At 43.1% G+C, this 16,949-nt stretch overlaps 2 protein-coding genes across 15 annotated transcripts in view; one reads left to right on the top strand and one right to left on the bottom strand.

Annotated features, from left to right (window-relative positions):
- Positions 1–16,949, bottom strand: part of LOC146863756 (uncharacterized) — a 458,228-nt gene that overhangs the window by 320,893 nt on the left and 120,386 nt on the right. The gene's annotated exons all lie outside the window — the stretch shown is intronic.
- LOC146863757 (uncharacterized) overlaps positions 1–16,949 on the top strand; it is a 240,416-nt gene that overhangs the window by 210,488 nt on the left and 12,979 nt on the right. For all 7 annotated transcript variants that reach the window (XM_085627906.1, XM_085627907.1, XM_085627917.1 and 4 more), the window contains one exon: positions 9,478–9,563. In XM_085627906.1, coding sequence (XP_085484032.1) covers positions 9,518–9,563 — 46 coding nt within the window. In that variant the 5' untranslated portion in view covers positions 9,478–9,517. The remainder of the gene's footprint in view (positions 1–9,477; positions 9,564–16,949) is intronic.

Genomic DNA, 16,949 nt, shown 5'->3' with positions numbered 1-16,949 from the left:
TTGCTGTTCGACCACCACTACACTGCACTAAAACTGAAACACCACCCCCAGCAAGACCCCCTACTCTGCCGGAACACCATTGCACTGCCTAAACCTTGAAAAAGCACCCCCAGCAAGACCCCCTACACTGCCCAAACACCACTGCCCTAAACCCTGAAACACCACCCCCAGAACGATCCCCTATACTGCCTGAACACCACTGCACTGCCGTAAACCCTGAAACACCATCCCAGCATGACCTCCTACACTGCCTGAAACACCACCCCCAGCACGACACCCTACACTGCCTGAATACCACTGCACTGCCCTAAACTCTAAAACAACACCCCCAGCACTACCCCCTACATTGCCCGAACACCACTGCACCGCCCTAAACCCTGAAACACCACCCTCAGCACGACCAACCTACTCTGCCTGAACACCACTGCACTGCCCTAAACCCTGAAACACCACCCCCAGCACCACCCCCTACACTGCCCAAACACCACTGCACTGCCCTAAACCCTAAAATACCACCCACAGCACGACCCCCTACACTACCCAAATGGCACTGCACTGCCCTAAACCATAAAACACTACCCCAGCATAACCCCTACACTACCCAAACACCATTGTACTACCCTAAACCCTAAAACACTACCCCAGCATGACCCCCTACACTACCCAAACACCACTGCAATAGCCTACACCCTAAAACACGACCCCAGCACGACCCCTTACACTACCCATAACCCACTGCACTACCCTAAATCCTAAAGCACGACCCCCTACACTACACAAACACCGCTGCACTACCCTAAACCCTAAAATACTACTCCCAGCCCGACCCCCTAAACTACACAAACACCACTGCACTACCCTAATCCCTAAAACACTACTCCAAGCAGTACCCATACACTACCCAAACACCACTGCGTTACCCTAAACCTTAAAATACTATCCCGAGCAGTACCCCCTACACTACCCAAACACCACTGCACTACCCTACACCCTAAACCACTACACCCAACATGACCCCCTACACTACCCAAACACAACTGCACTACCCTAAACCCTAAAACACTTCCCCCTGCACGACTCCCTACACTACCCAAACTTCACTGCACTACCCTAAACCATAAATCTACCTCAGCACGATCCCCTACACTACCCAAACACCACTGCACTACCCTAAACCCTAAATTTACCCCAAGCACAACCCCCTACACTACCCAAACACCACTGCACTACCCTAAACCCTAAATCTACCCTCAGCACGACCCCCTACACTACCCAAACACCACTGCACTACCATAAACCCTAAAACACTACACCCAGCATGACTCCCTCAACTACCCAAACACCACTGAACTACCCTAAACTCTGAAACACTACCCCAGCGTGACCCCCTGCACTACATAAACACAACTGCCCTACCCTAATCCCTAAATCTACCCGCAGCATGACCCCTTACACTACCCAAACGCCACTGCACTATACTAAATGCTAAAACACTACCACCAGCACAACCCCCTACAATACCCAAACACCACTGCACTGCCCTAAACCCTAAAACACTACTCCTTACACTACACAAACACCACTGCTCTGCCCTAAACCCTTAAACACTAGCCCCAGCACGACCCCAACACTACTCAAACACCTCTGAACTGCCCTAAACCCTAAAACACTACCCCCAGCACGACCCCCTACACTTCACAAACACCACTGCACTATCCTAAACCCTAAATCTACCCAAGCACAACCCCCTACACTACACAAACACCACTGCACTACCCTAAACCCTAAAACACTACCCCCAGCATGACCCCCTATACTACACAAACACCACTGCACTACCCCAAACCCTAAAACACTACCCTCAGCATGACCCCCTACACTACCCAAACACCACTGCACTACCCTAAACCCTAGAAAAGTAACCATCACCCCATGCCTAATCCCCCTTACCTCTCACTCCTCGTGGTTCCTCTCTCCTCATGGTTCCTGCTTCATGTCGTCTCTGAGGGGTGGTGCAAGTCGTTGTGAGGAAATGGAACAGCCTCTGTTTCCTTACAACGATGTGGATCGTCTACATTTTTTTAGAACTCATGGTCATTTACCATACATACCATACATAAATGACCATGCGTTCTAAAAAAATGTATAGTAATGACTTTGCGATGTGCAACCCATGCGTGGTAATGCATGCGTTGTAATGGTATTGTGAAATAAAAAAGTCATTGTAACGGCTGTTTACCGATAGGAGCTGGTCCCTGTTCGTTTATAGATAAATTAGTAGGAAGGAATGTGTTTTTTTTACGAAAGTGCATTCCCAGCTGTTGTATTGTGAAAGTGTCCGCGTGGCCTGGTTTCACTTCCGTTGAGAGAGTTGAAGAGTCTGTTTGGATCTAAAGGGATTCTGCGTGACACGTCATCAGAAAACACAGCTAATGGAAAGCGTTGTCCCCGAAGTGTGGAGCAGTGCCATGAGAGGTCAACAAGTGTGCGTCCCACCGCAGTATGACTGTACTGCGTGACCCATGTGCCACCTCCAGTGTACGGAAGGCAGAAGCGGCATCCATCGCAGGTCCTCTTGAAGACCGTTGTAGCACTAATTCTACATTTTGGAACTAGGGCATTTTATCATTGTTGTTCCTGCCAGATACAAAGAGAAGATCCTGTGTTATTCAGTGCCCTTGTTACCTTTTCTGTGGGTGGTGGTGCTTGTCACTTCGCTCCCCACTTCGTGTGCCATCTACAGGGCCTCTGCCCTCGGATCACTGGTTTCTGTTTCTGGACTGGCAACAAAAACAGATGCTCCCAAAGGACTAGCCTGAACACTTAGATGAATATCCCCTGCACCAGCATTTCGTGGAAATTCTTTCCTAGCTCTCCCACGTCGATGACGATGTCATAGTAGCACGGCTCCGCTCGCGACACTGTATGACGTTATAGGAGCCATAAGAGGACCTCGTCGGCATGCTGACGTCAGTTCCACCTATTTTTACCATGCCACCTAGGTAAACAGGTGGACCGACACATTTTCACAATAATATATAGTATACTAACTATATATATAAATATCCAAAGAACTTCGCCTCATACATCCGGTTGACAGGAAGGACGAAGACGGACCCAAACTGCTGTGCAAAATATTTATTGTTCCATAGGAATCCCAAACACCGCCATGACGCGTTTCGGCCTCAGAAAGGCCTTTATCACATGACGCTAAAGCAAAAAGCCAGTGGATTTAAAGTGAAACGAACAAGGTGAACATCACATGATTGAGAGGCCAATAGAAATGGAAAAAATACTCAAATTGTAACACGGCATGATGTAAACAATGGCAAACATGTGAAAATAAATATATACATATATTTCTCTATTCTCGGAAATACATAGCGGTGACTTAGATAAATCATACTCAAGTATATACGATATATGATCTGGTCAAGAGGCCACAAGTCAACAACTTATTGTTAAGAACGATCAATGCAAAAAGCTGAAGTGTATTTTTGTGCAAATCACGCAATAGTGCAAATTTTTGGCATATATAGCAGCTTGAAATTTCAGTACAATTAATTAGGCCCCCAGTGGGCGCTCAAGTGTATACGATATTTCCCTCTGGACAATAGGCCACAATTCCGCAACTTGTTGTTAAATAAGGTCAATGCATAAAAACATAATGTTAATTTTGTGCAAATCATGCAACAGTGCAAATTTTTGGCATTGTGCAAAGCTTGAAATTACAGTACAATTGATTCAGGCCTCCAGTGGGACTAGAACAGTGTTGTTATATGTAACATATGGCTTTGGTGGACATTATCGAGATACAAAATGCATACTTAACTCGGTTGTCGAAATCAAAATATACTAAATTGCCATTGGTTGTGTAACCTATAGAATTACAACCCAAATGTAAGACATTAAAACACAATAATATTAGTGCAATAATCATCTGCATTCCACTCTCAATAAATGTTTACCATCATCTCCTTGATGAAACAATGCACAAGACCTCTTAACCGCGCTGACATTTTAAAAAAAAAAACGACCCTGGATGATTATCAGCACACGTCTCTGAGGGTTATAACAGTCAATCTAAGAGAGGAGAATTTCTTATTATCTAGTGTCACTGGCCACTGTTAATTTGCTATTTCCTACTAATCTGCCCTCATAAAACACATATCATTGGTCACAGTTGATAAAAAATGAAAGAAGAAGAAGAAGAAGTGAAAATGTGGACAACAGACCTTACTAATTTCCTAATGTTAAAAAAGATTTTTTTAATATATTTAATGAAATTACATAAACTAACAGCCACTAAGCTAAGCCTTCTAACTGACCAAAAAAGGTCCAGTTCAACAAGGAAAAAAGAAGTTTAAATTTAATATTATAGGCTAAGATGATAATATCATGGGGCCGCGAATAAGACAAAAAGATTAATTGATACGTTTATAGATTATTCAGAGCCAAGTTCAAAAACTCCTCACTTGAATTAAGACCGCTCGGGATTTTAGAATCAAATTCAATAATGTATTTGGTTTCAAGTCTTCTAAGCAAGGCTTCACGGTTACCTCCACGGCAAAGTGGGGGAACCGCATCCACCACATAAAAGCGCAGATGTTCCAGACAGCTATCATGAGTCTCTTTAAAATGTCGGGCAACAGGGTAAGTTGCGTCCTGATTGCTGATAGCTCTCATGTGCTGGAGTACACGTTTGTGCACCTGCAATTTGGTGCTACCAATGTATTGCAGGCCACATGTGCACTCCAGCACATAGATAGCAAAATCAGTCTTACAGGTCAGTTTTTTGGAGATGGTTACGGGGACATCATTGAATGGAGTTTTGTATGAGGTTTTGTTCTTGCCAAACTTACAAGATTTACAAGAGGCACATTTAATAAATCCTTTAGTTGATTGTAGCCAAGTGCTATTAGGCCTGATTTCAGGGCTACTCTTGACAAGCATGTCACTCATTGATCGTGCTCTGCGAAAAGTTAACACAGGAGCCTTGGGGAGAGTGTCTCCGATGACTACATCACCCTGAACAACTGCCCAATGCCTGTTCAAGATCATACAGAGTTTATTGTGTTGGCGGCTATATGTAGTGATCAATCTCGGAGAATCCGAGATGCCTCTGGGTTTTATGGGTTGGCCATTGGGACTGCTTTTACCGCAGAGTGCAGTATCACGTGAGATGGTGTTGGCTCTTTTGATTGCAGCATCTAGCATATTCGTATGATACCCTCTAGCCAAAAATCTTGATTTACTTTCATGTTGTGCTTTGCTGCAGTCACCATCCATGCTGCAGATACGTCTGATACGCAGCATCTCTCCATTTGGGATGCTGCGTATCAGATGACCCGGGTGGTGGCTGGAAGCATGCAGCACCGTATTGCCTGCTGTAGATTTACGGTGTAGTCTGGTATGCATTTGGTTATTGTTAATATACACTTCTACATCAAGAAAATTTACTGAGACCCTACTAATGTGTGACGTAAACTCTAGATTGAGACTGTTAACATTAAGCTCTTTAATAAAGGAGCTAGCTGCTGTTTCAGAACCCTTCCAAATAAGGAAAAGGTCATCAATATAACTGTACCACGCTATGATGTGGTTATCCATAACATTGCCGAACTTCACCCTGAGGACCTGCTCCTCCCACAGTCCCATGTGCAAACAGGCGCAACTGGGGGAGAAGCAAGCCCCCATCACTACTCCTCTCATCTGCTGAAATATTTGATTTTGAAACAGAAAGTAGTTGTTATTCAGACAAGTCATCACCATATCATACAGCATTTTGTTATGTTGTAACATATAAATCGTTTTGGTCTGTAAAAAATGTTCAATTGCTCTGCTCCCATCCATATGGTGTATGCTGGTATACAGAGCAGTAACATCGAGGGTAATCAGTAAGTAGTCATCTTGCCAAACTACAGTATTGATCTTTCTAAGAAAATCCCCCGTATCTTGCAAGTACGAGGGTAACCTTTTAACATGTTCTTGAAGAAAGAAATCAATGTATCAAGATGCGTTCTCCATCATGCTGTTCTTAGCTGAGATTATAGGCCTGCCAGGAGGTTTATCAGGATTTTTGTGGATTTTTGGGATTAGATAAAAGGCAGGAATGACTGGATGGTTAGCTTTAAGAAATTTAAATTCATCATTACAAAGTAACCCAGCACTCTTCCATGACAGTAATTTGCAGTTAAAATTGTCCCATGCCATTTTTACCATTTCCCAATCGCCCCGCCTATAGCATTGGCGGTCATTTAGATGTTGAAGAGCCTTGTCCATGTACATTTTCCTTGGCCAGAGAACAACGTTGCCTCCCTTGTCTGATTGACGTATTATCAAATTATCATTACTTTGCAATTTTTTCATGAGGCTGCCATAAAAGTTGTTTTGTTTGTGGTTATTCCGTTGCGCCTGTAACGTTGAAATGTGTAATTCTTTCCACTCCGTTGTCACTAATTCATTGTAAATGTCGATGTTGTCGTGCAACATTATTGGATTGAAAATAGATTTCGGTTTAAATCTTGTCAAGCCAGGCATGTTCAATCTATGCTCGCTGCAAATGATTGTACTAGTATTGTCCAATGCACCTTCCCTCTGCAGATCCTGCAGATCACTCAATAACTCATAATCATTGACTGTAAACATAGATGGTTTGCCACTGTATACATACATATATATATATATATATATATATATATATACAAATGCATAACCAATAAAGGCATAGCATCAGATCAAGCATTACTCACTATTAATACATAAGCATGATTAAGACATATTAAAAACATTCATGCCAAACAGTAAAAGCATCTGTTTGGTAGAAACAGGTAGACAACGGGGAGGCGGGTGGGACAGTGAGGAATCCACAGGCAGATACTGTATCCACCAATAAAAGCGTTACCGAAGGTAAGTAACTTGCTCATCTGATGGATACTTCTGCCTGTGGATTCCTCACCTTTTGAATAGAATCCTCAAGCCGTTCCTCACCCGGAGGAGGGTGTCCACCTGACTAGACCAAAATATCTTGCAAAACAAATCGAGCAAAATGGCCATCCCTCCTAACCTTCGAATCCAAAAATAATCGAATAATTTGTAGTCGAAATTATATTGAAAATAATACTTTAAAAATACTTTTATTAATAAATTTAGACAAACACTTGAAGTAAAACTTTTATTTATAATTAATTTAAAGATATTTCATACTTTACAAATCACGCGGAAGTCGCAACCCCAGCGTGAATTTTCAAAATGGCTACGAGAATGCACTCAGCCATCGTGTAGGGTGCGGGAAGGGTTTGCGACCTGTATAATATTTAAAAACAAAAAAAGAATGAATATAGTTTTCCTAACTAAAAATGATTCACAATTTTTTTAAATATATACATATATATGTATATTACCTACTGGTAGTCGCCAGTAGGTAGTTATAGTTAGGACCTATTATCCATAGGAAAATCGTAACATTCTATTCCCAATAATTTTGGCGCCAGTTGACGAATCTTTACAAAATGTTCTAAACTAATGGCCCGTTCCGGTCAGCTCCTGTCCTGAAAGTTTGGGGGTGATTCGTCAAGCGGGGGCCGAGAAAAAAGGGGGGTCCCAAACCCATTTTCCCCATGTTATTTCCCATAGGAAATTTTAGACACGGCTACAGCCCGAACTGCTAATTGGAATTACACTAAATTTTGCAAAAAGGTTCAGAAAGCGCCTTTTTTTTAAATGGTGTAAATCCGTTCAGTAGTTCCTGAGAAAATCAAAAAATAGAGGCCAAAAAATCAATTTCCTATAGGAAAGATTAGACACAGTTATAGCAAAACCTGCAGAACGGAATTACACCAAATTTAGAAAAAAAGTACTGTTTGGCTCAGAAAGCATCCTTTTTAAAAATGGTGTAAATCCGTTTAGTAGTTTTTGAGAAATTAAGAAATAAAGATAGTGATATCTAGAGGCACTGTGGATCCGCGGACCCTCCCGACCACGAGCTTTATTCTAATTGGCTGTCAACACTTCAAACCAGGAAGTGTTGGCAGCCATCTTGTGCCTCGGTAGAACTGAGGCACAAGAAAACAGAAAAAGAAACGTGAAAAACAAGAAAAGGGGGCAGGGTATAAACACCCTGATCCCCTAGGCCTTCTCATGAGGTCCCACAAGGACCCCCAGGGCCAAAAAAAGCATTTTTTTAAAAACAGATCAGCGAGATTCGCGCACCTAGCGAGAATTTCAGCCAAAATATTTTTAAAAACGAAGCGTGGGCTCCCGCGCTTTATTTAATTGTGAAACCCCCGGGTGGGCCAGGTCCCGGGGGCAGAAAAAAGCAGAGTTATAATGTGTTAACTTGTGTTATTAGTGCTGCTGAGAATGCTGAGAATGTGATGTGCGTGTGTGTTGAACAGCCCTTGCTGTAATGTGCTGCTCACCTTCCATGCTGTGGGCATTTCCACATTTCATTCACATGCTGTGGTCAGGTTTTCCTGTAGGACTGCTGCACAGCAGACATACCCTTCCCTCCTTGCATAGCACTGTGGTGCATATGTGCATGGCAGGATGATTCGCAGAGATGTCGGTAGAATACAAGTAGACCATGGAGGCAGCTGATGCATTGTGTACGTCTCTACTGCTGGGACGTGCTTTATGGTGCCTCAGATCCAGTGATGGTCTCTTTAGATGCAATCTTCAGTAACCTATTTGACATTTCATGCCCCATATCTTTCAGATTTTTCTGGTCTCGTACTTTCAAAATTCTTCTAAACAATGCTTTGTCCTACTTGTCGACCGATGTGGATTGTTTATGTTATGTAATGTGTATGTTGCTCGTTTGCTTGGTCTGTGTGTTGCAGTTCTCGAACTGAATATTTTCTACTTAGGAATGGACTTGAAGGTAAATAAAGTGCGTTCCTTACATTTCTACACCCGCACCTTCTCTCTTTTCCACTGGACTACAGGAACCTCGAATGTGTATGTGTGGCTAGCAAAGTAATGTATGAAGGTGGAGTTCATCTTCCTGGAGGCATCGTTTGCTGATAACGTGGAGGACTTTGGGTAAAATACCGGTGAGAAAAGAAGAACGGAATCCAGGGAATCTGGATTGAAATTACTAATACTTTGACGATTCCTTATTTCTAAGGCTCTCCTGTGAGTCCGACACGTAATACTGGCTGATTCACACACCCTTCAGTGATGTCATTTGAGATGTCATCAGTGATGTCATCAGTGATGTCACTGACTATGTCATAAGTGATGTAATATGTGACGTCGTCAGTAGTGCATTGCGGGGGCGCGAGTTATAGTTAGCGGAATTAACTATAATGGGAGAATTTCACTGGTTCCTGAAACCTATGGGTTTTTCAGTTAATATATATGTATGTATATCTATATATATATATTTATATAATGTAGAGGAATACTTCCCCCTAAGATGCCACTGCATGAATTCTTGACCTCATTGACAAAAATAATGTTCTTCATTTCTTTTAGAAGCTGATATTCCACCAGCTGTGTGAAACCAAGTAAAGGCATGGATTCCACACAACTCTGTTCCTTTCTTCTGACCGTGATCACAGGTTAGTGACTTCGCATGTCAAATATGCATAAGTACTCTATGAAGGGTCACCTTAAGGATTAAATACCAGGTAATTAATCATGCTATACTGACAATCGAGCTGGACAGTCCATCTCTTTGCATAATAAACCCTATGAAAGCTCCACCTAACCACTCATTCTACATATCTGTACTCTTATGTAGCTACTTTAAATCGGGTTCCTGCATTTCTTTATGGTAATATGCTTTATTTAATTAATGAAAAGAATTTAACTGAATATGAGTTGATAAGTTGTCAGTAGTAAATACACTGGGCAAATTTACAAAAAACTATATGGCTTATATATGGGAGGGTTATGTCACGCATTGCATGGGTGTTTCTATACAACTCCCATAGATTTTGACGCATCTCTAGATTTACAAGAACTTGTAAATCTGGGGCTGCACCAAAATCTGACACCTTCTCAGGGGAGGCATAACAAGGAGAACTATCTCTATTTCTCCTTGTTTCTACATCTTTCTATGTGTCCAGCACACATAGAAAGAGGAATCTGCCTCCCAGGATTGTTTTTGCTCAGGAAGGTGTCCCTTTCTGAGCAAAAACAATCTTGCATGTAACACAGACACCCTTATGCCATGGTGCAAGGATGCCTGAGAGGGTGCTAGTCTGTCAAAAGGGCTCAAGGGAATGTACAGGAATGCACCATATAGCCTTAAATATGGCACATTCCTGCCATTTCCCTGTCACACAGTGTAGTGCAGCAATGTACCTTGCTACGCTGCACTGCAATGAAATCTCATGCATAATCCCCTGTGTTCAGAGATGTATTCCTCGCTTAAACTAGTAGTACACATAGAAAGTTGTACCAAACAAGCATTTCCTGGTATATTACTGTCTAATCCATAGGACATATTCTCTGGGTTGCCATTTCCCAAGAGAATAATTCTACAAAGTATTGATTTGCACACTGGAGAGTTTCGGCCTGGAGTGCAAATGCATAGTTTGCCTTTTCTTTTTTTTGTCCTGTCTACTCTCAAGGCTAAACAAAACTCCAAAGGACACTGTGAGTGAGAGCATCCTAGTGCTCTTGTATGCCACCAGGGGGACATGGACTTACGCCCCCTTCAGATGACTTATTGCCCCTCAGGGGACATGCCCCACAGTTTGAAGACCACCGCACTGTCTATTGATCCTCAGACATTTTTGCTTTAATGTACCTCTTTACATGCTCTACTATAGCCTATGTCAAGGGCTTGGTTGTTTACAATGATGTGGTTTCCTAGTATCCATGCAACCTCATGTTAGCAGACAGAGCAGATACAAACACTGTCCACAATCTTGACACTTGATTAACATGCAGAACACAGTTCCTCAAGCCGTTCTTTCTCCTGCTCCTTTCAGCCCCACCAGTTTCAGGAATTCTCCTGCCCCATTTTCCAACTTAAATGTTCACTTAGTATTGCATTTGACCTCTACTCATACCCAGGATGGGGATGTGCTTGCTAGAAGTCCCCTCCCTCCCCCTCCTACTAAACCCCCATCTCCTCTCCCTTCTGCGTAGTAAGGCCTTCTTGCCGCAAGACTTACCTTCTCCTCCAGTCCTACACTGTCCTGCCTGCTCCTGCTGCTGTGGCTCCACTCGCCTTCTGCTGCTCTTATTCAATTAATTAACAGGAGGAAGAACTGCAGTGTGCATGGGGTACAGGGTGAAGGCATGCCTGACCCTGGGGTCAGGCATGCCTTCACACAGTACACCATGTGCACTGCAGTTCTTCCTGTTAATTAATTGAAAGGGAGCAGCCGAGCAGAGGAAGGCGAGAGGAGCCACTGCAGCAGAAGCAGGCAGGACACCGCTTTGGGAGTGGAGGAGAAGGTAAGTCTTGTGGCCAGCAGGCATTACTCCGCGAGAGGGAGGGGGGCAGGGGTTTAGTGGGAGGGGAGCAGGAGGGGGAAGGGAGTTGGGGTAGGGGTTTAGCAGGATGGGTGTGGGGGAACAGGGTCAATGAGTGACCCCGTTTGCCACGGAGCTCCATGGAATTTCACAGAGTTTTCTAGTGACTCCGTGATATTCTGCGGAGTACTACTGCACAAGCTGCGCCTAGGGCCTGATGATAATTTGAGTTTTTCCATTGAGCAGCTTGATCAGTCATTGAACAAGTACAATGACCAGTCCTGTAAACATCTTTATTTTCATGATTTGAAGAATAAGTAAATCTATTTATGAGTTCAGAAACACATTTTATGAGTTGCTATCATTAATTTGTCACTCAGGTACCTAACCCTCGTCAAGAACAGCTGCAACTGCAGATCCAACTCTAGAAGCAGAAGTGGGCAGAATATAATTTTTTCCGTGTGTAAAACATGTAACATTCATACAAATGATGTGGACTATTTGACTTGTGCTAAGCAGCCAGTTGCATTATGATTGAATAGTATGCTTCATGTGGAAAATTCACACAAGATTGCAACTGAATTTAGGGGCATATTTACAAAGAATTGATGCAAAACATTACAGCAAGCAATTTTCTATGCGATGTTACATTAACTTGAGAGGAAGGAATTATAGCTGTTGGACATGGCCCTTCTTAGGGGTTTTTCCTAAAACATTTTCCTTTTTTTCCTTCTGGTTTTTGCTGATTCTATTTTCTTGACCTAAGGACTCTGGGCACTTCTCCACTGGAATGCAGTGTAAAAGTGTACGCACTCTTCCTACACATGCTAGGAAAGGGTGATTGGTTTAGAAGTGGTATATGTGACTACCCTGTAAAAAGGTATACTACATATGGCCTCACCAAGGACCCCACCACCACCAGACTCAACTTCCAGGAAGGAATGCAGGACGTCGCATCCTGGATGAGCAACAGCTGCCTGAAGCTCAACTCAGAGAAGACAGAAGTCCTCGTCTTCAGAACCACCCGTGGCACCGCGTATCAGTGCTGAGTGAGTGAGTGTGTGAGAGTGGCTGTGTGAGGACCACCTGTTACGCAGTACATCACCCAGCAGTGTTGCTTTACATGTTGATTTCTTGCCAAATTGAATACTACGTTTGACGTTGGTTTTTACCAGTGCGGCCTCAGCCCATGCTGCTGATTAAAAAGTGGAGTAATTCTCTGTGTGAAATCGTAGTGATCTGGGATGCACCCCAATGGACCACGCCAGAAACCTTGGCATCATGCTCGACTCCTTGGTCTGCATGAACTGACAGGTCAACGCCATCGCCTCCAGCTGCTTCAACACCCTCCGTATCCTCCGCAAGACCTTCAAATGGATCCCTCTGAATCCAGGGAGACAGTCACCCATGCACTCATAACCAGCAGATTGGACCATGGAAATGACCTCTACGCCGGTATAAACAAGTCTCTTCTCTGCAAGCTGCAGACAATATAGAACACCGCAGCCAGACTCGTCCTCGGCATCCCTTGACACAAGCATATCAGCCAACACCTGTGGAACCTCCACTGGTTCCCCGTTGAGAAGAGAGTCACTTTCAAGATACCCACCCACGCCTACAAATGCCTCCACAACGCCTGACCCCAATACCTCAACAAGATGATCTCCTTCCACATACCCAAGAGAAACCTCCGATCCACCAACCTCGCCAAAACCTCGCGCATCCACAGAGCCAGAACAGGAGGAAGAGCCTTCTCCCACATTGTGGCCAATACCTGGAAAGGGCTCCTGATAGACATCAGATGTGCCTCCTCCCTGAACGCCTTCAGGAAGGCCCTCGAGACCTGGCTCTTTGACTGAACGGAGCTACTAACCCCCCAGCACCTTGAGACCCTCCTGGGTGAGTAATGCACTTCCACTTCCCCTGATTGATTTATTGATTGATTGATTGTATGTGTGTGAGAGTGACCCATATGGACCTGCCTGATATCCATGGCACTGCGTATCAGTGCTGAGTGAGTGAGTGTGTGGGAGTGACTGTGTGAGGACTACCTGTTATGAAGTGCATCACCAGGCAGTTTTGCTTTACATGTTGATTTCTTGCCAAATTGAATACTATGTTTGATGTTGGTTTTTACCGGTGCATCCTCGGCCCATCTTGCTGATTAAAAAGTGGTGTAATTATCTGTGTGAAATCATTGTGATCTGGGATGCCCCCTATAGATTTGTGGATTGGAATTGGAATTCGTACCAGGGTGGGCCTAGTTCTGACAATGTTTTGCACTTCATAAGGGTGCTGAGGGGTAAAGTAGGATCTTTCCCAAGTGTGCATGCACTAATGTCATTTTAACACCGCTGGGTCTAGAACTGGCAGTTATACTTCCATATTTGATTTATACCCAGAAATACATGATATTCATGTTGTGTTAATTAATGTGTGTGTTGAATACAAACTTTACATACACCACGTGTAGAGTCTCTTTTGTAACGCTCAGTGTATTTATTGTGTGAGAGTGCTGTGCCAATGCTTTACACATTACCTCTGTGCTAAGCCTGACAGCTCAGTGCCAAGCTACCAGAGGGTGAGCGTGGGTTATACAGTGAGTGTGATTACCCACCCCTGATAGGAGTGGTAGGTTCTGCCTGGCTAGGTCACTGCTTCTGCAAAACAGAAACTGCCAGTTCCAACAGTGGTACAACTACAAAAATATGGCGCAGTTCTGCTTTCTTGTTGCACTGGTGCACTTTGGGCTGCCTATCACAAATGCAAGCACTCTTGTGCCATGGGGCAATGGTGCCTGCATTGCAGACAGAATACTTGTTTTGTAATGAGGGGTCTCTTTGTGTATTTTATATGTGTTGCAGAATGCAGCACACATGCAAAAAGGAAGTCCCAAGGAGTAAAAAAAATATATTTCTACTTGTTATACAACTCTCAGTTAAGCGTACCCTTTCGGCACAAACTCATGTTAACAAGTCTTTGTATACATCTGTTTGCATCACAAAACATAGGAATGCCGTGCATCACCCATGTAGGGCCTACCTAATGCAAGGTAATGAAAGGCAGGTGTAATGCAATGGTTTCCATTACTTTTTTTTCTACAAAAACATGCAAATCTCATTTGTATGGCTTTGCACATCCCAAAAACATCTGTGCGTCAGGGCTGCATCAAAAAAATTAGGATATCCCAATTAAAATGTTAGCAAATCCGGGCAACATTTTGCCACAATGAACATTCCCAGCAAATCTAGTTTCACTGCTAAAAGCTTGTTTTTTTCTGTTTAGATGAGTCTTCCACATGCGCAAATTGTACATCATGTGTACAAAATTAAGCAACATGCTTAAGAATTTTTTTTCTGAGCCTACCCGGGACTTCAAACACACAACATTTATTTTGCATATGATAAATTTTTGTTTGCATTTTCTTTTCAATTCAGTATCTGTACCCCTGAGCCCCTACTATTGTTGGAGGTGGTTTTCATGACTTCCTCACCATCATACAGCATTTATCAGGTGTAAGTTCCCAACCAAATCCAGTGTGGAAATGCACATGCAGTATGCATACATGGTAGAGATGTTCATGTCAACTACATTGAGGGTGGAAATATCCTTGCCAATTGTCTGTGAATACCCTCACCTACTTTGATACAAATCAATGTCATTGATCACCTACACATGTCACCATTAGTAGATTATTTAAAATGTAAAATTCCACCATAGTGTCACCATTTCAAATCTGAGTACGTGGGTACCTAAGTTCAGTTTTACATTTTGAAAATCAAGGACCTGAATTTGCACTGTGATCAATGAATGTCAATTCCATAGTGAATCGGGCCCTTAGTTCTTTGGTATTGACTGATGGTTCTCAGAGCTTAGAGTCTTGTGCTAAATGTCTTGAAATAAACACCCAAAGCTACTTTGCAAGAAATATACAGGGAAATGATGCAAAGTGACATTGACTTCAAAAAAAGAAGACTTCTTATAAACGTAAGGCCTCCTTCCAGGTCCTTGCGCTAGCCCATCAAGAGAGAAGATCCTTCTCACAAGCACATCATTCTTATATATCAATGTATGCAGACATCCTATAAACGGACTTTGTGAATGCACATGCATTCGTTTTTCCTGGCTCCCCTGCATTCTAGACAAACCTAATGACCTCATAGCCCTTTGGAAAGATTGGTGAAAAGTTACCACTATGTTATGAAAATAAGTTTCTGTTGGTGGTAATGTATGACAAATAAGTTCCTTTATATTTGGTAATGTGGAGATGCTTTCTATTATTGTTGTGATGCTGTGTTTGTATGCTGTATTATTGCAATGTGATCTGTGCTGTACTGTGGTTGCTGAGTTGGATAATGTCTTGATTGCTTGTACTCTGTTAATTGCACTGTTCTGGTGTTTTCTGTTATGTTCTCTTGTTCAGTTTAGAAAAGATTAGAAATAATGTATTATTTTCCGCTTAGACCACACAACTTTAAAATTCCAATGATAAGCAAACACCACTGTGTAAGGTGGCAAAATAGCGCTGCTCCAGCTCTTCAAAATGTTGAGACATTTGTCAGCCCAAATCAGAAGGTTACGTAATGTATGTTATGTTGTGTTTTGTTGTGTGATGTTATGTTTTGTCACGTTATGTTATATTATGCACATGTTTAGAGCACACTATCACCTGGGAGGGTATCCTAGCATTGAGCAGGTGTGAGTCTAGCTACACCTGGAGCCTAGTAGGAATACTTGAAAGCACTGTTTTCAGCTTCTTTTGGAATTCAAGGAGTGATGTAGGAGAAGGCTCAAACACCGGATCTGGTTTTTCATACACATGATATGTCTGCAAGTAGGAGTCCGGACAAGTGGTGGTGTCTGACAAGTTAGTGAAAGTAGTTGTGATTGTTGAGGTATGCTAGGCAAGTGTTACCTAGTGCAGTGAAAGTGTGGACGAGGAGTTTGAATTGTGCTTGCCTGGGTATGGGGTGCCAGTGGAACCCATCAAATGTAGTGTGGTTTGAGTGTGTCCTGTGAGAGTGAGAGTGATTCTGCCTACTGACTTCTAAATGGTCTGCAGCCTTCAGGTGATGAGGGTTTACATGACGGTTTTCTGGGTGCTGGTGGGGACCCATTTGAACATTTTCCCCAGCATCTTCAGGATATGGAGATTGAGACGATGATGGCATTACCTAGGGTAGTCATGTTGAGTTTGATGTTGATGACGATCCTAAGGTTCTTGTAATTGGTGGTGGGGATGGATGTCATTCAGTCTTAGCTCTGTTGGCCACCATGTGGAGTCTTCCCAAAGATCACAATTTTGGTCTAGGCAGAGTTCAGCTTCAGTCAGTTGGTCTTCATCCAGTGGGCAATATTAGTCATGCAGGCATGGAACTTGATCGGGTACTGGAAGTCTTGTCCATGGGAGAGATAATGAGTTTGGTGTTGTCAGTGTAGTAAAGGACATTGATGAAGCTGGCTCAAAGCATCATGTATGCGTTGGAGAGGGTCGGACTCAGGTAGAATCCTTGTGG

The sequence above is a fragment of the Triturus cristatus genome, chromosome 2_1, assembly GCF_964204655.1.
Source record: "Triturus cristatus chromosome 2_1, aTriCri1.1, whole genome shotgun sequence".
Classification (NCBI taxonomy): domain Eukaryota; kingdom Metazoa; phylum Chordata; class Amphibia; order Caudata; family Salamandridae; genus Triturus; species Triturus cristatus.
This window is presented reverse-complemented; position numbering and strand designations above follow the sequence as displayed.